At 37.6% G+C, this 25341-nt stretch overlaps 1 protein-coding gene across 3 annotated transcripts in view; it reads left to right on the forward strand.

Moving 5' to 3' along the window:
• Window positions 1-25341, forward strand: part of HBS1L (HBS1 like translational GTPase) — a 49780-nt gene that overhangs the window by 15504 nt on the left and 8935 nt on the right. For all 3 annotated transcript variants that reach the window (XM_063309707.1, XM_063309726.1, XM_063309716.1), the window contains 9 exons: window positions 12178-12286; window positions 14696-14958; window positions 15071-15236; window positions 19495-19612; window positions 19975-20121; window positions 20718-20792; window positions 22755-22872; window positions 22991-23059; window positions 25202-25306. In XM_063309707.1, coding sequence (XP_063165777.1) covers window positions 12178-12286; window positions 14696-14958; window positions 15071-15236; window positions 19495-19612; window positions 19975-20121; window positions 20718-20792; window positions 22755-22872; window positions 22991-23059; window positions 25202-25306 — 1170 coding nt within the window. The remainder of the gene's footprint in view (window positions 1-12177; window positions 12287-14695; window positions 14959-15070; window positions 15237-19494; window positions 19613-19974; window positions 20122-20717; window positions 20793-22754; window positions 22873-22990; window positions 23060-25201; window positions 25307-25341) is intronic.

Raw genomic sequence — 25341 nt, forward strand, 5'->3', positions numbered from 1 at the left:
ACTGAACTGAGTTAAGGCTATTGTGGTCTTTGGAGGTAAACTGTTCCAAAGAAAAAGGCTGCAAATGAAAAAAACTCAACTCCTTGGTCTATATGGATGACAGTCTCAGAGAGAACAGATCTGGAGCAGTTGTTGAACTTACAGAAGCCACCGGGGTCAGGGGTTCTGAAAATGTCCAGGTCCTAAGCCCTTAAGGGCTTTAAAAATGATAACCTGTACCTTGAATTGCACCCAGAAGCTGATCGACAAACTGTGCAGCATTCAAAGTAGGACATTAAATGGGGGAGCTTTGGCACTCCCATCACTATACTAACAGCTTTATACTGCATAGTTGAAGGTTTTGGATGATCTTCAAGGACACCCCCATGTAGAATAAATTACAGTAATCTAAATGGGAGGTGATTAAGGCATGAGTGACTGAGCAGGGTGCTCCAATCCAAGAATGATCGTAGCTGGTGCACAAGATGAAAGGTCCCCTGTGCAAGCACCGAGTCATGTCTGTGCAAAAGTCCTCTTGGCTGCACAAGCATCTGCTCTTTAACCAGGACCTGTGAATCCAAAAGCACTCCAAGCTTATGAGTTAGTTGTGCATGAGAAAGTGTAGTCCCATCCACAACAAAGATGGAATATCCCTGGATTGGGTTTCTGTACCCACTACGTTTTGCTGGAATTAAGTCTGTGCTTCTACTTCTCCATCCAGACCCTAACAGCCTACAGCCACCAGGATAAGACTTCTACCATACCTCCTGTTCAGCCTGGGTCAAGATGTGTAGCTGGTTATCATCTGCATATCCTATAATATCTAAGACCATGCTGGTAAATGACCTCCCCCAATAGCAATAATGTTAAATAGGGGCAAGAGCACTGAAAGCTGTATCAGAGGACCAAAAGACATGACTGTTCCTCCCCACTTATTAATTGGAACCTCCCCTTTAGGAAGGATGAGAACCAATGAAAAAGAGGGCTTCCCATACCCAGGCCTGGGAGGCAGTTCAGTAGATACCACGATTGATAATATAAAAAGCTATTGAGAACTAGCAGCACCAGGAGAGTCACACTACCTGTATCCTGATCCCACCTCATGTCCACAGTGGTCAGTGTGGTTAAGTGTTATGTGCAGTCTTGAAACTGGAATGAAAAGGATCAAGATAGTTTTCTTGTAGGGTTATCTGTAACTGCAAATCTACCACCATCTCAACAACCTCCTCTAAAATGATGTCCTGACTCCCAGGAAACACTCTGAGACAGGGAACTGTTCTCTAATGTTTATTTGCTAATACATAACAGTAATCCTAACAAACTGAACAAGCGTGGGAAAAACCCATCCATATAAACCCCGCAGGTTAAGGCGGTCCCAATCTGTGCCTCTTGGAATGGCTCACCAATTCCTCAGTGCTACGCATGCACTTAACAGTCTGGAAGGGAGCCCCCTGCTCGCCATCCTTACTCATGACAAATGGTTTGGATTGGGGACAAGCTGATAAAAAAAAAAAAGATTGCTATATCAATAGATGGCTTTTCTGAGGAGGGGGTGAACCACTGTTTCCTTCAAAACAGGCTGAACCATCTTCTTAACCATCCTGACCCAGCCCCTTTTTCCTCCCTATTTCATCAACCAGGAAGGATAGGGATCTAGACCACAGCTAGTGGAGTTAATCTCACAGAGAACCCGGTCCACTTCCCAAGGGCCTCAGACTAACCAAACTAACCTCCCAGCTAACCTCACAAGACATAGACTTGGACACCTCCATAAGACAGCTCCAGTTGGTGTCCAGCTCCATGCAAATCTGAACAATTTTATCATCTATGTTAGAACAGCTGCGAATATTAGCTATGGCTCAGTATAGCTTTGTACTTGAAGGTTCCTCTTCAGTTTTTTATGAGGCTATATACAGGTAGTCTTTGCTTAATGACAATTGGGACTGGAATTTTGGTCGCTAAGTGATGCAGTTGTTAAGTGAGGCATCACATGACCAGACCTGATTTTATTACCATTTTTACCGTGGTTATCAAGCGAATCACTGCAGTCGTTGAGTGAATCAGTGGTTCCCTATTGATTTGGCTTGTTGGCTGGGAAGGTTGCAAATCACAATCATGTGACCATAGGATGCTGCAACTGGCCATAAAAAAGGAGCCAGTTGCTAAGCGCCCAAATTGCGATCATGTGACTGCAGTGAGGTACAACAGTCATAACTTCAAGGATGGGTCATAAGTAACTTTTTAGCCCTGTCGTATCTCTGAACCATCGTTAAATGAGTACTCTCTGTAGATCAGGAAGAAATCTCTGTTGAGCTGTTCATATATCACAGTAAGCTATAGTATGCTTCAATTGTAGTTTGCTGAACCAGGCAAAGTGGTTTATTCATGAATAATGCTAAGCCTTAAATCATGGTTTATAGTTCATAATGTCTGGGTTCATCTCTTAAGACAAATAAAATTATTACGACTTAATACGTTGCGTATACCCAGCCTTAGAAGAGCTAATGCCAGTACGGAAAAGAACTAGCTATTTGATGCAAGAGAAATCTATATTTTTGTTTTTAAAACTTTTTTGGGGGGCCACTGTTTTATCACAGTCGAATCATGTACCTTAAGTTGGGTGCCAACATTTCTTTCTTTCCCATGTTCCATTTTTTTTGCTTAGTTCTGCTCTTGAAGGGCAACGATAGGTTTGTACTATCGATAGCACCAAAATGAAGCATCAGTACAGTCCTATATAAAGTCGTGTGAAACTACTCATTTTTGCACTGGAAATGCAATTAATTGTTATGATAGCCCCTCAAAGCTTGATCAAAGACTTTGGAACACTTAAACAAAAGGGCTAGTATGATACCTTTCCTGATATTTAGCCCTGCAACAGTGGATATGTTTTTCCGAATAAATACACTTGTGCTTTTTTTTTTCCCCAAGGGAACATGTTTGTAAGATGATCTTATCTAGAGACTGAATGAAATAATCAACAAGCATTTGTCTTGAGATTTTGACCCATATTTGTTCTGGCCAGTGTTTTCAGGTTTCATCAGATATATGGAAGGGACAAATAGTTTGGATTAAATATTTTAAGGATCAGGTTTCAAGTACCTAAATGCTGTAGTCAATGTTTTCTGCCAAATCTTAAAAGATGTACTACATTTTATATACAGAACAATAGTAGTTTTCTTATCCATAAGAAGAATAGTTCATAAAGTCGATAGCTTTTAAGTACTCTAGTGTTTCCAGGAACTCTTAATCAGGAAAGCTGGTTAAAATCCCAGAAAATAAGGATTGAAAAATAACAGTGTAGCTGTTCTTCAAGCCATGTCTGTGCCAGATTGCATTGTTATATAGAATGAAGGAGAGTCTCCAGACATGTAAAGCCCAGAGATTGCCCTAAGGACATTCTGAATCTTTTAGGAAAGAATCAAACAAATGGTTGTTGGACCATGTATTTGAACTAGTAACAGTTTTTATTGTAAATGAGGGGAAGTTGTATTTCCAAAAATTGAAATGTAAACTATAGTTAGGGGCTGTTGCTAGATAGAGGAGTTATATGGCTGGTTTGTGAAGCCATATATATTTATCTCTAAACAGGTTGAGGTACTTGATCTATTCATATTTAACAGGACTATGCAGTGATTTGGTTGTAATTAGAAAACTGCTTCAGAGAATGTGGAGACACAATGATAATACCTATTTGCCACTCTTTATTTCCTAGGACTATAGGAAAAATTAATAAATACATGCATGGAAATGAAAGTGTGTGTTTAATTATGAATGAAAGGGCTAAATGTATGAATAAACTGGTGTCATCTAGATTCCTGAATGGTTAATAGGCATAGGTTGGTGATAGTTGCTTGTTATGCTCCGGTGAATAGTGAATGTGAAACAATTCTGCATTTTGGGGGGAAAAAAATGAAGAATGTTCTGAATGAAACCACCCTGAAGTAATTTAACTTAATTTAATTTAATTTTAAATTTACTTTTAAATTTACTTTTTAATTTAATTTAATTTAATTATCGCATGACTCCAGTAATAACTTAGCCTATTAGGGAACATGAATGGATGGGATGGATGGGTAGGAACTAGGCAAGTGAGTACAGAAAAAACGTTTGAGCCAAGAATAAATGAGAGAGGTAAGTCTTAGTAATTGCTCTGAAAAGGTGCCATAAAAGTGGGCAGGTTTTAAATTTTTTCTTTATTATAATGCAAGAAAAAAGGAACAAATATGCAAAGTACAAAAAAGAAAAAAGTATAGTAACTAAATGTAATACAGTGAACACATATATCATTAAAAGTAATAAAGCTCAATTAAACAACAAAACTTTGTCCACATGAAATCGTAATTGTCTTGTTCTTCCATTGTGGCAATAGACTCAAAGGCTAACAGCATGTACACATTTCATTAAGCCGTCCTTTTATATCTGGCATGGAAATATCATTCCAAGAATACTTAATCTTTTTTTATAATAGTCTAATCACAGCAGATCCAAAATTCTTCATAAATAGATAAATTCTAAATTTTTCGAGAAGAATTTAATGACACACTAATATGTTTAAATCCAATTTTTACTAAAACCTTATTGACCGTATTAAGGGTATTCAGTCAATAAGGAATAACTAACAGGCATGATCAAATCATGTTTGTTAATGTACTCTTGAATGTACAGTATTGCATCTCCAGTATAGAAAGATCGATAACCAATGCTTTTTGAGCATCCACCAATAAACTTAATTTTTTTTATTGATGAATTAGTTTAATCCTAAAATCACAAGAAGCATACATATTTTTTTTTAAACCTGAGATTATTGACTTGTTCGAATTGGAGATTCCAATTCACTATTCCAAAATTTGTAATTTATCAATCTTTGTAAGATTATTCATTTGTAAAGAGGGTCACACTAATGGAAAGTATAAAAAGAGGATGCTTGGTGAAATGATGAAATAAAAGAGGTTCATGAGAAAAATGTATATAAGAAAATGTTGCAAAAACATGAAGATAATGGAAATATATTGTAAAATGTATATATAGAGAAAATATTTCAAATAGAAAAGAAAAAGTACAGTTGTAAACCAAGAGAGCAGGAAGCATTTAAGATCAAAAGAGGCAGTGAAAAGGCAGAGCAATTTAATGGAAATAAAAAAATTGTTTTCGAAGTGGATGAAGAAGACTAAACAGCAGAATGAGTAAATTAAAAATAAAAGTGATAACATGATTTGGGATGAAACTAGAGTGAGTGCTGGAAGGAATATTTCAAAGATTTGCAAGTTTATGGCAGCAAGGATAAATTTAGCACAATATTGGAAAAGAAATATTTTACCAAAGATATCTGACTGGGAATTTAAACTTGGAGAATATGCAGTAATGGCAAAATTAACAGCATATATTCACAAGAGAAATCTAACGAAAGTTGAGCAAGATTGGGTCCCTTACATATTATGCAGCAAGGCAAATATAAGTATCTAGAGTATGGCTTTAAGGGGAAAAATCTAACTGAAGAATTGAAAAGAGACAAATGTACATATACATCCATCCAGATATAGATAAAGAGATAGATATATAGAGATAGATAGATAGATAGATAGATTTTTTTTCAGATGTCTGAATATTGCAGGCAGTGGCAAACCACTTCTGAAATCTTGCCAAAAAACCTGCAAGGGCTTGTCCAGGCAGTCTGCAGGAGTCAACACTGACTGGAAGGCAATCAATCAGACAATCACATTTTTAGTAGTTTTTTTTCTCTTTCTCTTTTGTATTTTAAACAAATAGTGGAGATTTTAGCACTTAGCTCAGAGATTTGAATTCTTTCTTACATTGTTAAAACAATTTAATGTACCTAAATGCAACAGTGTTTTTTATGGTTAATTTTTAATCAAAGATAACACTGAGCACTAACTACAATCTTGGCAATTCCTTTGTCTGCTTATAGATACTATATTTCTGCACCAATTAAAAAAGGAAAAAATGAGAGTGATACGATGAAGAATAGTGAAATGAATGCTTTATAATTTAAATTATATTAATATCCAAAGAAAAGGAAATCATAAATGCATGAGAATGTTGAAAATAATATGGTAACGAATGTATACAGTGTAACTGGAGAAATGTTGGATGATGTTTGCATATGGAGCAGCTGTGTAACATGTTTAACATTGTGCAAAAACTGCAGCAGTGCCTGACAATTGGAAGGATGCTGTTATTCTTTATATAGAGGGAAAGGTAACCAGATTGAATGCAAAACCTACATAAAATTTAGTTTTTTAATTGTGTTTGGGACAATTTTTCTATTTTTTTCTGTGAAAGTATATGAGAGGTGCTAATGAGCAAAATTTGAGAAGTACAGTGCAGTTTCATGTTAGAAGCTGGTGTACAGGCCAAAGTTTTGATCTTAGAAGGTCATTAAGAAATGTATGAATACATGAAAGACAATTTATTGTATTTTATTTGAGTTAGGCAAAATATATGATAAAATGAGTAAGTTTGAATTACTGAATGTTTTGAATGTTGAATCAAATATTTTGCATTATATGGAACTGAAGATTATTTGTTGAATGTGCTAAGAGTGGATGAATGTCAAGCATGCATGGAAACGACACCAAGCAGTACATAAGACAATGATGTGTGAGGTTCCTTTTATATATACATGCCTAAATGTATAATGAATGCCTGTGGTGACATTAGAGGTATGTTAGTTGGCGATGTGAATGCGTTTGTATGCAGGTGTTGCTGTGTTGTTGGCTGAGATTTTGAATCATTTGCAGTAAATATTATATAATGCAACAAGGAGTTTAGATCTGATAATTAATGTCTCAGAAGATCAAGGTAACTGCAGCTGAAAGAGAAAGTGAGTGGAAAATTATGCCTGCATCACAAAAAATAAGAGCAAATACTGTACATGAATTAACATACTTTGCTAGAATATTTACGAAAGATGTGAACATGGATAGAAAAGTTTTAGGATTAACAAATGCTGCTAGAAAGGTAGCATATTGTCATTTGCAAAGAATGTATGTTTTTGAAAGAAGCAAAAATGACTGTATTAGATAATGCTGCTGCCCACTTTGCTTTATGAAGTGAGAGATGGGTATGTCAGGAGAAATCTAAATGATTGAATGCAGTGGGAATGAATTATTTAAGAAATTTGTGCAGTAAAGGGAGAGAGAGAGAGTCAGAAATAAATAGGTAATGAATGAATGTGGTTTGAATTAACAAAATTAGTGCCAATACAAAAGAATAATAATAATAATAATTATTATTATTATTAGATTTATATTACCGCCCCTCTCCCCCAATGGGGGATGGTTTGGTTGTAGAGAATGAGTAAGGGTCATTCTCTACAACTAATTGCAGAACGAATATTAAGGAGGAATGAATGGATTGAAAGGGGAAGATCAAGAAATTTGTGGATGGATGGAGCTTTTGAGATTCTCAAAAAATAGGGATACCAGATCTTGGCTGCAAAAATCCAGACAACTGCTAAATGGCAACCAAGAATTAGTGTCTTCTTGATTTCTTCTCTGTCTCTCAAAGGTCATTTGTTATTTTGAAGCCCAGATCTAATAGTCCTGTTAAAAAGGAAAGGGCAGTTAAAGAACAAAAGACTAGCAGCCAGCATATGTTCATGCTGGAAGCAAGGACAGGAAGATGGGAAATGATAGACTGAATAGTATTGGTGTAAACTACATTTTGTTCCGCCTTTAATTTCTGGCTTATATGTATGTGTGTAAAAAGTTTATCATGGAGTTCAGAAACAAAGGATTATCAAGTTTCATATCCATAATATACTTGCCAAAATAGAAGTGTTATCTTCTAGTTTTTAGTATAGTACTATTAAAAGTATTTTTTTTTATTTGAACATTTCAAACTGCTGGCTCATTTCTTCATTCCCAAACAAATGCATTCCTCCTGTGGATGGCGTTTTATTAAATAGTTACTTTGCTATTTTATGTTTCAGTAGGTGCAACTGATCATCTGGGGTTTTGTTTTGTTTTGTTTTGTACACTTGAAAGGTGTGTGCATTCTGAGCAAATTTTATTTTGAACAGGTTTGTCTGAACTATCATTTGTATGTGTAAAGAAGTCTCATCCAGTATAATAGCATAAGATAAGTAGCATTTATTTATTAAAGCTTACTATCAAAAACCTTAGATCTAGTTTTATAATCTGAGATAAAATAATATATGGTTATTATGTTAGAACTTGACAATCTACTTTTAAGAAAATAGAACTTAAAACAATAGCACCATCCTCTGGTATCATAATGTTAGTTTTAGTGCCAGATAATATGTCATTTCTGGAAACATGAATAAATTGTAGTAAAAGTATCCGTTATACTTTCAGTTTTACATACTCATAATGAACCAGACACTCAACAGAAATTCTATTGTTGAACATTAACTTGGAGTATATAAACTCTCAGTTTAGGTTAATTAGGTCCTGGGGAAATGTTAGGTCCAGCCAGTATTAAGTACTTATTATAATGTGTATTTATGGTCAGGAACCTCTACATAAAATCCCAGAATATTTTCTATAATTCCTAAAGAAACAAGCATTGGAGTCATTTAGCAAGTTTTGATGCGTAAGAAAACGTCACAGACACTTGAGGTTATTTCAGAAGGTGAGACCTATATGCTGTGGAAGTGTACAGAACAAATACGTTTAATGCACAAGTTATTCTCCCCAAAAGATTGCTTTTAAAAATATTTAAAGTGAACTTGAACTGAACTCATTTTACATTGCACAGAGCTTTGATCCTGTTAAGATACTTGGAAAATTCCTGTAATGCTTTCTTTTTCCTGAATCATCATATTAATGAAGGGCTGATAACTTGGGGAACATTTAGCTATTCACTTTCTTGTTCCAATTTTGATTTTTCGTATTTTATTTATTATTTATTAACTTGGTTAGTAAAGTGTACATTTAAGAAGAATAAAAATCTCATAAACCAGGTTAGAAAACCCTTGATTTTAGCTATAGGCAACAATGGAACTGGTGAGAGGTACCACAAGACTGGAGGAGAGCATGTTCCTTTCTTCAAAAAGGGGAGGTAGGAGGACCCAGGAAATTACAGAATTGTTTATCATCTGAATGGATTATTAAACTGAATTATTTGTGAGTACTTGGAAGGAATGCGCCAACTAACAAGAGTCAGCATAGTTTGCCACAAACAAGTCATGCCACACTAACCTTATCTCCTTTTTTGACAGAGTTACTGGTAGTATTGGAGAGTAGTATTGATGAAGTGTCACAGGATTTCATGCTGGACCCTGTGCTCTTCAACATTTTATTAATGATCTGAGTGAAAGGGTTGAGGGGATGATTTTCAAATTGGCAGATGACACATAAGTGACTGATATTTTAGAAGAGAAGAAGGAGATTCAGAAAGATCTAAACAGACCTAAACAGGATAAAAATATTCCTGAACAGAATAAAATTTAACAGAGAGAAATGTAAGCTTCTACATCTGGGTAAGAAAAATTAAAGTCACATGTATTGAACAGGAGAGACTTAATTTGGCAGTAGTACTTGTGAAAGAATTTGGATGCAGTTGTTGAACACAAGTTAAATATGAACCAGGAATATGATGCAGTTGTTAAAAGGGCAGTGCTACTTTGGGGTATATTAAAAGGATCATAGTGTCCTGATCACAGGGAGTAATTATCTCACGTGGAATTATACTGTGTCCAGTTCTGGGCACCACATTGATACATCGACTGTTAAGATAGCAAGAGGTTTGGAAACATGAGGGTTGATTAAATGGACTTGTTTAGTTTGTAGAAGAGAAGACTGGGCGAGATATGATAGCAATCTTTAGATACCTAAGGGTTGTCATATAGGGGAGTGTGGCACTTGTTCTCTGTTGCCCTGGTGCATATGACAAAATCCAATGGGTTGAAACTACAGGGAAATAGATTCAGTTTGATATTATGATGAATTTCCTGATGGTAAGAGCTGTTAACTAGTGGAGTAATTTGCCTCAAGCAGTGGTGTGTTTCACTTCACTGGAAGACTTCAAATGGAAGTTAGATAGCCATCTGTCCAAAATACTTTAACAGGTCTTACACTTGATCAGGCTAGATGACCTCTAACATTCCACCCACCTCTATGATTCTATGAATATCTCATTTTAGGTTATTACTGTTCCTCTTTTTTTTCCTGTAAGCAGGACAGTGTTATCTCTTCTAACTATGTTTTGTAGTGAGTGCATTTTTCATATCTCTTAAGTACTCTTCTATTTCCAGTTAGCACATTTATTGCCAAAACAGAAACATTTAAAGTAATTATTTCTAGAAGAATTTATATTTTTCTTAGGTGTGTTCCACAGGATGATATTTCCTCTTAAGATGGTTTTCTTGGCATTTATGCTAAACTGAAAGATCAGTTCTATTTTGAAGTCTTTTAAAACAGTAAATTCTCACTATTTGGAGCCCATATAAAATGTTAAGATGTCCTCTTGCCTGCTAGCAGATCCAAATGGCTCTTAGTCATTTTGGCTGTTAATTGCTGCCAAGTGACTGCCTGGATAGTTACTATGGAGTTGTAAAAGTTTAGGGCACTGAACAGCTCATTTTAACAAAATAGAACAGTATATGAGCTTTGTAAAGAAACAGTAATTGAAAGCGAACAGGGCTTTTACTTGGAAACCCCCTTGTATGATATCTGTTTAGGAAATAACCTTTTTCTAAATAACTCATTGTTCTTGCTTGGAAAGTTATTCAGAAATAATCTGCAAAGAGCTGAACATTTTTGAGTGGTTAGTATAACACTGACAGTCTCTTTCTAGTCAGACACATTGATTATGAGTCCAGTTCACTGTTAGCAACATAATCTAGAAGGCAGTATAGGACAATAGGTGGGAGGGATCCCTCTTGTTGGTGCATCTTGTTCAATGCTAAATCTTCTGTAGTGTTGAAATATGGTATAACCTACAGCTCAGGTTAAATAGGAGGGTCAAAAAATATGGATGGAAAAGATTTTTAAAAATTCTCAGGATTGTAATGGCATAGACAAATCGAATTAATCAAGGAGATCCACATTTTGTGCCTAGAATAAATTTCACAAATTTGTCAAATAAACATTTGTTTTGAACATTATTTCCAAAGCTTTAGAATGTAGGGATTTGTTTTTTAATCTGGATAAATATGTAGGCTGAAATAACATGAAGGTTGTAGGGAACTCCATTCACAAGCTGAGCTAACTACTAAAACTTCAGTATATTCCCACTAAGAAGTTTTGCCCATTTCCATAATAGAAATTGACTTGAAAAAACTGGTTGATTGTTCCCTTTATAATAATAAAATCTATCATGGTATTTGCATTTCAAAAATTATAACCAAAAATAGAATAAATGTCAACATGATCACACAATGGGCACATAAGATTTGGGTTATTACAGAGGAAATGAGCAGAGCCAAAGGCCCACAAAAAGAAATGTTTGAAAAGTGTCTTATTTCTTGTGTGTGTGTGTGTGTGTGTGTGTGTATGCTATGTTTGCACATAATACTAAATCAGGATTTGTTTTATACATAGCTTATCAAAAGGCCCAAGATGAGCAAAGTAATTGTAGCTTGTTTAGGTGATTTTTGCTTTTTCTAACTTCTACTATGATGCAAAAGAAATGCATGTGGTACAAAGTCCAGGAATAAGACAGGATTCTGGGTTCAGACAAAATGATAACTTGTGATTAAAATAAGCCAAATTTTTTTCAGTGAGAAAATGTTCTAAATTATGGTTTGTTGCCAGAACTAAACCGTATTTTTTTCCTGTGGCTTTGCACAGTACACTAATGAGCAAAAAAAACACACAACAACAATAATAGTATGATTTAAAGGAGTATATATAAATTAGGCTATCTGGAAAAGGCCTTTAGATAACTATAGAAATAGATGTTATTTATTTTGGACAATATTGAGTCAAAAAGAAAACCAAGACATTGCAATTATCTGAAAAATAATTGGAGTTGGGGATGGGAGGGACCTTTTTAGTATACAACTTATTTAATGCAATAAATAATCAGATCTTAAATTAGAAAGCATGTACTTAGAATGCTATATGTTAACTTTAGGTTTTCATTTTTTTTTCCTGTTCTAAAATTTTAAGAAACTATTTTTTTATTATTTGTTGTCAACCTTTGGTGCAGGCTATTCTAGATATCTAGTCAGCTTACTCTATTATGTTTTTTTTTCTCTCATTCTGCTAGGAAAAGTGAGGGATTCTCAAGCCACTAGAATAGATTCTGACATTGTGCCAAAAGTTACCAAAATGACTGTGTCTGGAAAGAAGCAAGCTACTGGCTTTGAAGTCCCATGGTAAGTATAAACTGCCCTCAAGATACATTTCTACTAGTTCTACCTTCAGAACAGTGAACCTCTATTAAGACTTTTGTTTTGCTCTTTTTAAAAAAGATTTACTCCTATGTATGCCATGCATAAGTAGCATGGCTTCTTGTTTCACTCTTAATTGCTTACATAAAAAGGCATCTTGCATTTGTGATTTTAAAAAACCCCTTTCACTCTGCATAGTGTAGGTAGAACAATGTCATTTTAAAATACCTTTTCCATAGATTGCCAGATTTTTCTGGGGTGAATTCAGATCAAAGCATTGCAAATTAAATTCTTGGCATGGTAATTTCTGTGAAATGCAGTCATTCAGAAAAGAGAGGGAAGACATTTGGGTCATTCTTTAGAAGGCCCATGTGCTATACCATGTTGTACAGTGTGAGTTCTCTGTATGCTTACCTACTGGCTGATCTCTTGACTGATGGACCTGTATCTAGTTTACTACATCTTATTTACTATGTATTTTCTTTTCCAAATGACCATTCCATCTACATGTAGTATGTTGTCTAAGAATTTGACTGATAAGTTGTGCGTTATGAGTCTCTAGTAGGGGTGTGTTTACAAATGGAAAAATACGTTTTTTTCTGGGCATTGGTCAAGGACATTGTGGCTTGAAAGTTCAGCTGGACTGTTTCAGGCAGGGCTGTAGTGTAGTTGAATAGAATCCTGGAACATTTTGGTTGTTCCAGATATTAACTAAAATGAATATGAAGGAGTCTAATGGAATGAGTAGGGCAGGGCTGGTGCACCTCACCCCTTTCTCCTCTCCTCCTCCATGTGGCCTGTGCATCTGCCCCTTCTCAGATCTTCTTGCTTCTTTCTTTCCCTTCCCTTTAGTTTCATGCCACCACTGCCTGTGCTGTACTTGTATTCAGCTACACCTTACCTAAATAGCTGGTCTCTCTATCTTCCCACCCTTTCCTCTCAGTCCTAACGTAGGTTTGGCTGGACATAGCCTGCCTACAAACTGCCTGTTCTGTTCTGTACATGTCCAGTCTTTACTGTCTTGTAACTGATAGACAGTTACATATATTAGTTAAATGTAAGCTTAAATTAAAGCTCATCATGAGGGCAAGACAAAATTTTAGTGGAGAGGAATTTCTAATCCATAGACCAGCACAAGACCTCTCCTTATGATTGATGCCAGCAAGTAGTACAGGAGGAAGGAAAACTGAGTATATAAGAAAATTTTAAGATATGAGACAGAGGTCTTGCTGACACAAACAACAGGGTAGAAACATTAAGGAAGGAAAAAGACTCCTGAGGAATTCAATATTCAGGGTTTCTTAATGTATCATATGTGAACAAAATGCCACCAATTGCTAGTTCCTACTATAGGTCTGGGTATAAATGGGTTCCTGCTCCACAAAGGCACCACCACCATTTCATGTTTATACTAGTATTTGATGCTGCAACACAGTGGTGAGTAGAAGAAATACCATTTTCCCCTGCTGGGAACTTGCCTGATCCTTTGGTTCTCTACATTCTTGGAAAGAATACAGGATTAGGTGAAGCTTAGTTATTCCATAGGTATTTAAATTCATGTTCTTGAGCCAGAACATATAAGTAGGCTAATTTAACATAGATTATTTGTGCCACAGAGGTTAAAAAATCCTGAATATGCTATCTTGTTTCATAAATTTAAGGCCTTGACTAAGGGACTTTAATAACAATATAAGACAGAAGTAAAACCATTCCTATTAAAGCAGATTGATACGAGTTTTTATATTTCTGCCTTTGTTTTGGCTTCCAAATTTATAATTATAAATGTGCTACCTTATTATAATTCCACCATAACACACCATTTTTTCTAAAGAGTTCCATCATATAAGTACACTGCTATTTCAAGTTTGAAACAACAATGCATTTTAGAATTGCCCCTTGTCACACCTTGGAAATGTCTGGTTGAGATGGATGAGAACTCCATGTGGGCTGGACATTGTATCTTGTCCCTTCAGAAGCAGCTCTTTATAAGTCATTACAGCAACATAACTAATCCATGACGTGTCATTTATCTTTTCCAAGACTACATCTCAAGATAAGCAACTCAGTGGGTGAATGGAGGAGGAAGTTTGTCAAATAATAACTTAGCATGGTTGAAATATAATAATTTTGTAAGCTACCTGAATGCTTCTGTGATGCGATTAGGGAAAAACACCCACATAATTCTGCATCTTATCAGAAGCTTAGTAAAGTAAAAGGGTAATATTTCTTTATTACGGTCCCATATAGAGAAGAGCTCATCAAATGGTTATAGCTAAATCACTGTCTGTTCTAATTTTTTCTTCGTTCTGAGATTGTAAATACCATATATAGATTACTTTATTTGTTCTGTATTCTTTTGAAATACGTATTCTCAGATTCATTTTCTGCTTTCAGTGGTGCAAATGTGGAAGAGAATGGACATAATAACTTCATGCCACAAAAAGGATTCCCTGCTGGTGATGCCATTGCAAATATGGGGATAGCTGAGATACTACCTAAATCAACTTTTCCATCCCAGACCATTCAAGCATCAGAAGACCCATCAGTGGTACCAACTCCTGTGAAAAAATCTGGAAAAGCCAAACAACAATTAGATGTAAAAGCTGAGTTGGAGAAGAGACAAGGAGGAAAGCATTTGCTTAACCTTGTAGTAATAGGTACATTTATTTTGGTGGGAAAATGAAAATAGATCTATAGTTCCTTACTTCAGCTGCAGAATGTCTTCTAAAATAGATTAATCAGTGATAATAATGTGCTCTTTCTTTTTAGGACATGTTGATGCAGGAAAAAGTACTTTAATGGGTCATTTGTTGTACCTTCTGGGTAATGTGAACAAGCGAACTATGCACAAATATGAGCAAGAATCAAAGAAAGCTGGAAAAGCATCATTTGCTTATGCATGGGTCTTAGATGAAACGGGGGAAGAGAGAGAAAGGTGAGAAAAACTACCCTTTTAGATGAAGAATTGTCTGTGGTAGCAGTGGTAACAGCAATGTTGTTTTTGAGGTTTCTTTGTACTGTTAAGTCAGGCTATATATGATTAAACTTTGCCCAATTATGACAAAAAGCTATGGTTTTTACAAGAAACTCAGTACACATAATTTTAGGGTAGTATTTTTCTGCCTACAGGAAATTTACTGAGGGACCCCAGAGTAGATTCAGATACAGTTAGAGAAATATTTATTTATTTATTAATCAAATTTATCACTGCGCATCTCCCCCCGAGGAGGGACTCTGGGCGGTTTACAATAAAAACACAGTTAAAACAATGCGATATAAAGCTATACAAAAAATATAATACATAATAAAATATAAATATGATGGAGACCAGGTGGCTAAAAATTCTCCATAAATCTGCAGGTAAAACAGGGCCATTCTAGGGAGCTAGCCATCCCCAGGAGTGACTATTCTCCCTCCCACCCCAGGCGTGGTGACAAAACCAGGTCTTTAATTGTTTGTGGAAGTCCAGGAGCGAAGGGGTCTGTATCACCTCTTGGGGGGAGAATGTTCCAAAGGGCAGGAGCTACTGCAGAGGAGGCACACTTCCATGACCCTGCCAGATGGAACTCTTTTAACAGAAGGGGTCCATAGCATGCCCTCTCTGTATGCCCAGGTGGGATGGGTCAATGTGATGGGGATGAGATGGTCTCTCAGGTAACCTGGTCCCATGCCATGTAGGGCTTTAAAATTTATAACCAACACCTTGAATTGGACCCAGAAGCAAACTGGAACCCAGTGCAGCTTGCGCAGCAAAGGTTTTACATGTGCCACCCATGGGGCACCTAAGATTGCCCGTGCAGCTGCATTCTGGACCAGCTGTAGCTTCTGGATATTCTTCAAGGGTAGCCCCATGTAGACCGCCCTACAGTAGTCTATATGGAAGATAAGCAGGGCACGAGTGATTGTTTGAAGGGCCTCTCGTTCCAGGAAGGGGCGTAACGGGCGCACAACACAAAGTTGTGCAAAGGCCCTCCTAGCCATGACTGCCACCTGCTCTTTGAGCAGGAGTTGTGAGTCCAAGAGGACCCCCAAGTTACGCACCAGGTCTGTCTGGGGCAGTGCAACCCCATCCAGAACTAAAGATGACAATTCCCAGGTACCGAGGAGCCATTAATCCACAGCTGCTCTATCTTACCAGGGTTCAGCCGCAGCTTGTTGTCCCCCATCCAGGCCCCCACAGCCCCCAGGCACTCGGAAAGGGTGGTCACGGCATCACTTACTTCATCCGGGATGGAGATGTATAATTGAGTATCATCAGCATATTGATGATACCTCACCCCATAGTGATGAATGATCTCGCCTAGTGGTTTCATGTAAATGTTAAAAAGGAGCGGAGAGAGTACTGAGCCCTGCGGCACCCCACAGAGTAAGGGCCGCAGGCTGGATCTATCACTCCCTATCAGCACTGATTCGGACCGGTCCTGGAGGAAAGAGGTGAGCCAGTGCAGAACCACGCCGCCCACCCCCAACTCCCTGAGTCGGTCCAGAAGGATACAATGGTCGATGGTATCAAAAGTTGCTGGGAAGTCAAGATGATCAAGGATGGATGCACTGCCTCCATCCCACTCTTGCCAGAGATCATCCATAAGTGCGACTAATGCCGTTTCTGTCCCATAACCGGGCCTGAAAGCTGACTGAAAGTGGTCTGTCTAGAATCCTCTGGAGCTCCAACACCACCACTTTCTCAACCACCTTTGCCAAAAAGGGGAGGTGGGAGACTGGGCGAAAATTGTCCAGTATAGTAGGGTCCAGTGATGGTTTCTTGAGGAGGGGGTGCACCAGCGCTTCCTTAAAGGCTTCTGGGAACACCCCCTCTCTCAAGGATGTATTTACTGTCTCCTGGACCCAGCCACATGTCACCTCCCTTGCTGCTTTCACCAGCAAGGAGGGACATGGATCTAATTGGCAGGTGGTGGCATTTACAGTCCGGAAGATCCTGTCTACTTCCTCGGGTTCAACAGGATCAAACTGTTCCCAGATAACATGGTAAGTACGTTCCCTGGGTATCTCCTCAGACTGCCTCACGCTCGGAGTCCAACTTGGATCGGATCCGAGCTATTTTATCCTGCAGATGCCCAGAAAATTCCTCAGCGCGGCCCTGTAGATGGATTTCTGACTCCCCTTTCCCCAAAAGGGATTGGGTAATCTTAAACAGGGCTGCCGGGCAGCATTCTGCGGATGCAATAAGAGCGGAGAAGTATTGACGCTTTGTCGCTCTTATCACCACAAGGTAGGCCTTAATAGTGGCTCTAGCTTGTGTTCGGTCAGATTCGGTCTTTGTCTTCCTCCAGCGGTGCTCTAGGCATCTCTTAACCCTCTTCAAAACCCCCAGCTCCTCCAGAAACCATGGGGAGTGTTGGGTTTGGGCGGGTAAGAGAGGCTGCATAGGCGCGATCCTGTCCAAGGCCCCGGCTGCTGCCAAATTCCAGGTGGTAGCCAAAGCCTCCACTGGACCAAGCAGCAGATCCTCGGGTATAACCCCCAGCTCCCTCTGTAACCTCACTGGGTCCATCAGTCACCGGGGGCGGACCAATTGAATGGGTCCTGCCTCCCTGCGGGGGGTGGGTGGCATAAGAGAACCTCAAGGCCACCAGGGCGTGATCTGACCATGACAGAGGGGAGAGATGTAGTTCTCCCCTGAGATCACATTGCCACTGCTCTGACAAAAAAACTAAGTCCGGGGTGAGGCCACTGTCTCGAGTTGGGTCCTGAATAATCTGGAACAGGCCCATGGCCACCATGGTGGCCATGAACTCCTGAGCTGCTTCTGAGGTCGGCCCCAGGGAAGGCAGATTGAAGTCCCCCAAAACTGTAAGCCTGGGGAACTCCACCGCCAAACCCAAGATGGCCTCGAGCAACTCAGGGAGGGAGGTTGCTAAGCAGCAGGGAGGCTGGTACAATAGCAACACTCCCAACTGTTCTCAGGAGCCCAACTTGAAAAACGGTCTCACACCTGGCCATTTGCATAGCAGAGCCCCTGAAGGCCACTAGGGATTCCTGGATGACAACAGCCACCCCTCCTCCCCTGCCCTGAGGTCTCGGTTGGTGCCAAACTTGAAACCCGTCTGGGCATATCTCTGAAAGAGCAACACCTCCTTCCAAGCCCAGCCAGGTTTTCGTAACATGCCAGGTCTGCCCCCTAATAATATTATTATTAGGCTATTGATACTACCTTACTTCTGAAAATGTTTGAATCCTCCATTGCAGAATTAGGAATGAATTGTAGGAAGTGATGCATGAATCACTTTGCACCACTCCTTTGGGAGGTGATACCTTTATCATGTGATCTAACATATAGGCCAAAATAGCAGATCAATGCATACTTATTCATATCACAATTATAGTTGATTTTCTGATATCATATGCTCTTAGACTATGTCAGATCTCAGGATCACTTACTGTCCCAACTGACTTATATCATGTAATTTTATTTTTAAAATGATGGTGTGAATGTCCTTACTATCACTTGAATGATACTTTGCACCTTTTACTCTATCTCTTGTTTAACTCTGACATTCTGTGGGCTATTTTTGACACTAGTTCATCAAGGAGATGTGAATATACGAAAGACTGGAAACCTCTTAAATGTATCTTGAGGGGACCTCAAAGCCAGTTGCTTCTTTCCAGACACAATCATTTTGCTAACTTTTGGCACAATGTCAGAATCTATTCTGGTGACTTGAGAATCCCTCACTTTTCCTAGAAGAATGAGAAAAAGGACTTTTTGCTGAAAATGGAAAAAAATGAACTGGTGATTTATGGATTTGCTGATTAAAAAGGGTTGAATATGGAAAGAAGTATGTTATGATTCAACTTTTTAAAGAGGGAGGAGAGATAATAAGTTTGTAACTGCTGTAAAGAAGATTGGAAGTCCTTTCCTTTCCTTTCCTTTCCTTTCCTTTCCTTTCCTTTCCTTTCCTTTCCTTTCCTTTCCTTTCCTTTCCTTTCCTTTCCATTCCATTCCATTCCATTCCATTCCATTCCATTCCATTCCATTCCATTTGTACTACTTTTCACACTTTTTCTTATCTTCTCTTTCTTCCTTAATCTTACTTTATATCATTTCATGTTTATCTTTTATTTCTGTGAAAATCTTTAATAAGAATTATATATAGAAAAAGGAGATGTGGATATACAGATTAACTTTGAACATTATTGTAAATGTTGCATTGTTTGCCTGTTCATTTTTGTAGGGGCGTAACAATGGATGTAGGTATGACCAAATTTGAGACAAAGACAAAAGTTATTACACTAATGGATGCTCCTGGCCATAAAGACTTCATTCCAAATATGATCACAGGAGCTGCCCAGGTAAAGCCTTTCTTAGTATACCTGTCATACATAAAGGAGTAACAGATTGAATTGTAGCATTCACTTGCAGTTCCATCCCACCCATTATACCTATTATACTATGGATGCAAATTTATTGACAGCGGGAAGAAACTATTCTTTAAACATCTGTTACATTACTGGGGGTATTGTAAAATGTTATTTGTGCAATTTATAATTCTATCAACAAAATGAGAAATGTTGTGTTGTTCCATTTGAAGTGATTTAAGTAAGCCTATCTTTATGACAAAGAAAAAGAAATCCAAAGGCATTTTAGATGTGCTTGGACTCTGTATGGTTAACAGATACCCAAGAAATACAATTGAACAAGTGGTTTTCCGTAGGCTGATGTGGCTGTATTAGTGGTGGATGCCAGCAGAGGGGAATTTGAAGCTGGTTTTGAGACTGGTGGGCAGACACGAGAACATGGTCTCTTAGTTCGATCACTTGGAGTTACACAACTAGCAGTTGCAGTCAATAAAATGGATCAGGTATTTCCTTGATATTTTTTCTTGAAATCTTCTTTTATAAATATGCATGAAGGGAACATACAGAGAATAAGAGAGAGATATTAGATAATATTCACTTTGAACTTAATTTCTAGTATCTTTTAAAAAATAAAATTGAAGAAAACATTGTAATCAGGATATATTAATAAAGTATTTCCTTGTGTCTCCTGTTTAATGGTAGATTAGCCATACTCATGCTAGTCTGCTAGTTTCTGCAGTATGCTTAATTTTTTTTTTGCTTTGCTGTACTATGATCAATCTAATATTCTAAAATTAAAGCATTTAATTCTTAAATTGTGTTCTGTTATGAAACATTGCTTGATATAGCTGACCTCCTGGAAAAATAATATTATGTTGTTATATTGTTGTAGTTAATAGCATTCCTTAAAGAAATGCCAAGTAAAGTCCATTTCCACATGCATTTTTAATTGAGCTGGCACTTGAATGCAGATATTTTAGAATGTTACTAGTCACATTTGCCACTAAGTTGCCATCTTAATTTGATCAAGCACAGCAGCAAGAGGGTAATGTCCTAATACTTTCCCGTTTTTCAGTAACGTATTATGTTTATATTATAGGTCAGTTGGCAACAGGAACGATTTCAGGAAATTGTCAATAAACTTGGACAATTCCTTAAGCAAGCTGGCTTTAAGGTAAAAACAAGGTTATAATAGTTACTTTATTTATTTGAGTTGTATCCTGCCTTTCCACTCAATTGGAACACACTCTGCAGCTAGCAATAAAATGTGGAGTGCAGAAAACAAAAATTCAAATACATGCAATATCATGTTAAGAATCCTTAGTTGACAATTAAGAACCTGGTAAAAGAGGGGCATCTTGTCTGTTCTTCTAAAGAAGAACATGGGGTCAGATTTAACTCCCAAGGGAATGTATTTCATAGGCTGAGAGCAGGGAAGGAGAGGGTACTCTGCATTGCACTAGGGAGACAAGGCTCTGCTAAGCAGGGGCATTTTCAAAAAAGTCTCTCCTGCATAACTAAATGCCTAAGCAGGTTTTTATTGAGAGAAGTGGCCAGCCTTAGGTAGCCAGCTCTGAATCATTAGGGCTTTAAAGGTCAAAACTGGCACCTTAATTGTGCCTGATAAGCAAGTGGCAATCAGTACAAGTCTTTCAGTACAGGAATCATGATCCTGGTACTTTGTGGTGAATAGCAGTAGCTGCCACATTCCCTACTATTTGAAACATGCATATACTTTTCAAGGGTAGCCATGTGAACAATGTGTTGTGGCAGTCAAAACGGGATATAACCAAGGCATTGGATAGCCAAACCTAAACAAATCAGGAATGGTTGCAGTTGCTCCACTGGCTTTAAATGGTGCAAAATTACTCCTCACCACAGCCACCACTTGTGAATCTAATGTCTACTGGAAAATTAATTAATTAATTAAGTAACTAATTAATTTAGCCACCCATCTCACATATGTGACTCTGGGCAGCATACAATAAAACAGGTAAAACAATTATAAAACAACAATATAACACAGCAACAACATTTAAAACAGTTTAAAACACAGTTATAAATAAGACTGCTGGAGAATGGACCAGCATTCTACACCCAGTGTAGCCAACTTCTGGGCTCCCTATTTCCTTAGGATCTCCAAGCCTGTTCAAAGAATCAGGTTTGGAGGGATTTCCTAAATGCCGATAGGGTTGGGGCTGATCTCACCTCAAGAGTATTCCTTGATTCTAGAGGATCAAGGAACACTCCCAAACTACTGACTTCCTTTTCTAGATGGGATGCAAGCTCATCCAAAACAGATGGACTACGCTATTTACCAATAGCACTACGTATTTTCTGGATTTAATTTCATTTTATTCTTTCCCTTCAAGCCTCTAAACTAACTTAGACAACTTTCAAGAGCATCAATTACATTGGGTTTAGATGGCAAGGAGCAGTAGAATTAGGTGTCACTACTGTATTAACCTCTCCCAATGGTTTTGTGTAGATAATGAACAATTGGTGGGGCAAGATGGAACCTGTGGTGGACCAACAAAGGTATCAAGGATTGGTCCTCCCAAATTACCTTCTCGTCATGTCCCAATAGGAAAGGCCAGAGCAACTACAAAACAGTGCCTTCAAAATTAGCTCCCTCCAGACAGTTTAAAAAAGTATCATGGTTGATGGTACTGAAAGTTGCCATAATGCCTTTGAGAACTAGATGGGCTATACTTCTCTAATCCATTTCCCAGCATGGGTTGTGCTTTATGATTATAATCTATGGTGGCTGCATGATCCAGAGAAAAGTTGCATCTGCTTTCAAAAATTGCTCCAAAGCAATTTTTAGAAATTGAATCAGTCAGGACAAAAATGCCTTTTGTATAGACATATGCATGGTTTTGCTTAATCTAAGAGAAGATGATCATCTCAACAGTGCAAGGAACAGTGATTAAAATGAATTCTACAGCTCTATTGCTTTTTAAAATGGTCTTAGTTGTCTCTGATTTTGAAACTATCAGTTAACTTTATTAAATGAAGTTTTAAAAACTCTCCTGAAAAAGCAGTTATTCTTAATTTGAATTTCAGATGCTTGCACTTAATAATATAAAGTTGATTATTAATTTTGCATTGCAAATTAAACATTTAATTCAACCAGGAATCAGATGTAGCTTACATCCCTACCAGTGGACTTGGTGGTGAAAATCTTGTAACAAAAAGTCAATCAAGTGAACTGGCCAAATGGTATGGAGGAAAATGTCTGCTGGAACAAATTGGTAGGTACATACAACTTCTAAGGTTTGAAAACTGCTGCAAATGTACTACCAACAAACCATATAACACTCTCAAGTAGAATATATATCCGTTAACAAATGTATATTGATTTATTTACAGATTCTTTCAAGCCACCTCAAAGATCAATTGATAAACCATTCAGATTATGTGTATCAGATGTTTTTAAAGGTACGTAGTAAAGTCTCCCCAAATGGATTTACAAAAGTGGTTTGTTAGCTTGGATGAATCTTGTGAGAAGGGGCAAAAATGAAATGAAAATAAATCAAGTCCTATGACATTACTTGAATGGACTAAAGATTAAGATTGTTAAAAGTAAAAGGAAGGAATATAAAGTTGGTTTATTTGATCAAGGTTAAAATAGATATGATGTTACTTCTGGCAACCTTTAATGGATTTTTGCTGACACCAGGACTAAAATGACAATGCTTTATGGATTTGTTTATAGATAAGAGATGGGACATGGGATGATGAGATACAGGTTGTAAATTAAGAGAAGGTGATAGGTTACTAAAATTGTTTATTCTTTTTGTGATGAAGATTGGAAGTCATTTATTTATATATTTATTTTCTTTTTTTTACTATAGTTTATTTATTCATTTTTTCTGCTTTTTTCTTTTTCTTTTCCTTTGCAATTTTTACTCTTTCTTTCTACTCTTTTTTCTTTCTTTTAGTTTGTATTAGTGGTATTAGGTGCAATGTACCTATTAGCAATTTTTGAGAATGATTCTCTAAATTACTCTTTAGTCCATGAGAGTGTTGATGTACAAATGAAAGAGCAGGTGAACTAAAATACATTCCTGTCTTACTCCTCTTCTTGCTACTGTCACGTGAAGCTAACTACAGCAGCTTGTTTGTGAGGTGACAAGAGCACATTCTAAAATCCCTTCATATTATATACACTGCTCAGTGCTTATAAGTATAAAACAATTCTTCTCTATGACACTACTTTGAAAGAAAAAAAACTTTTTCCCAAACAATTTCACTATGCATAGAAAACAAACATATCCAAAGATAATTTGGATCTTTCTATCTTAATTCAGCAAGATTAATTCAGGTAGTCAGGTAACTCAGGTTACGAAGGCAATTGGGACCAGAATTTCCATCACTAAGTGATGCAGTCGTAAAGCACAACATCACATGACTGTGTCACTTAGCGGCAGCAATTCCAGCAGTCCTGGTTGCTGTCGTAACCTGAGGACTGTGCGGGTCATTAATTGAAAACCTCACTTCTGACTTCCTGTTGGCTTCCCCATTGACTTCACTTGTGGGAAGCTGGCAGGGAATGTTGAAAATCGCAATCATGTGACCACAGCTCACTGCAAGGTCATAATTGCGAGCCAAGCGTCAAGCGCCCAGATCATGATCATGTGACTGCAGGGATGCTGTGATGGCTGGAACTCCCAGGACTGGTCATAAATACCATTTGTTTAGTGCCATTGTAACTTTAAACAGTTGCTGAACAAGTGGTTGTAATCCAAGGGCTACCTGTATGCATATGCTGAACCAAGCTTGAATAAATGAATAAATCTATGAGTAAACTGGATGCAGAAGTTCTGAGAACAATTCCAGCACAGTAACTTTATTTTAAAATTGTTGATAGTATATTTGTCAAATTGTTTATGAATTGTTGAAGCAAATTATGTAATCTTGTCTGAAAGAAAGTAATTTAGGTGTATGTGTGTGTTGATGTATTGAGGACCACAGAGACATGTTCCATATAGCAAAATGTGTGTGTGTGTGCCTTGGAGTTAGCATTGACTCCTGCTGAGTGCCTGGACAGGTCCCTCCAAGATTTATCTTGGCAAGATTTCAGAAGTGATTTGCCATTGCCTGCTTCCTGGGTCCGAGAGAAAGTGACTGGCCCAAGGTCACCCAGCTGGCTTTGTGCCTAAGGCGGGACTAGAACTCACGGTCTTCCAGTTTCTAGCCTGGTGCCTTAACTATTATACCAAACTGGCTCTCATAAGGCAAAGAGAACATTTTATTGTTTTATTTTTTGTATTGAAAGTTTGAGGTAAAATAACACAGAACAGAGCAACCTGCAGTAGACCTCTCCCCTCCCTTCAGAACCAGCAAACATAAACTGAGAGAGACAAAGGAAGGAGGAGGAGAGGGAGGGAAACCAGCACAGCTAAGAACACAGGGTAAAGATTTCTGGAATCAGTGTTCAGTTTTCATTTTGATGCAAATCTAATTAAGTATGCAGTTTTATTTATCCTGTTGAAAACTAGACCTCTGCTAGTCTGAGTTTAAATCAGTAGTGTTACTTTATCCTCGATTAATTTTCTCAAACAAATATCTTTGTTCTAGATCAAGGATCAGGATTTTGTGTGACAGGTAAAATTGAAGCAGGATACGTCCAAGTTGGGGAACGACTGCTCGTGATGCCTCCTAATGAAACTTGCACTGTGAAAGGTACAATATGTGGATTGAAGGGGTTTTTTTTCTTT

This window comes from Candoia aspera, chromosome 1, assembly GCF_035149785.1.
Source record: "Candoia aspera isolate rCanAsp1 chromosome 1, rCanAsp1.hap2, whole genome shotgun sequence".
In the NCBI taxonomy this organism is placed as follows: domain Eukaryota; kingdom Metazoa; phylum Chordata; class Lepidosauria; order Squamata; family Boidae; genus Candoia; species Candoia aspera.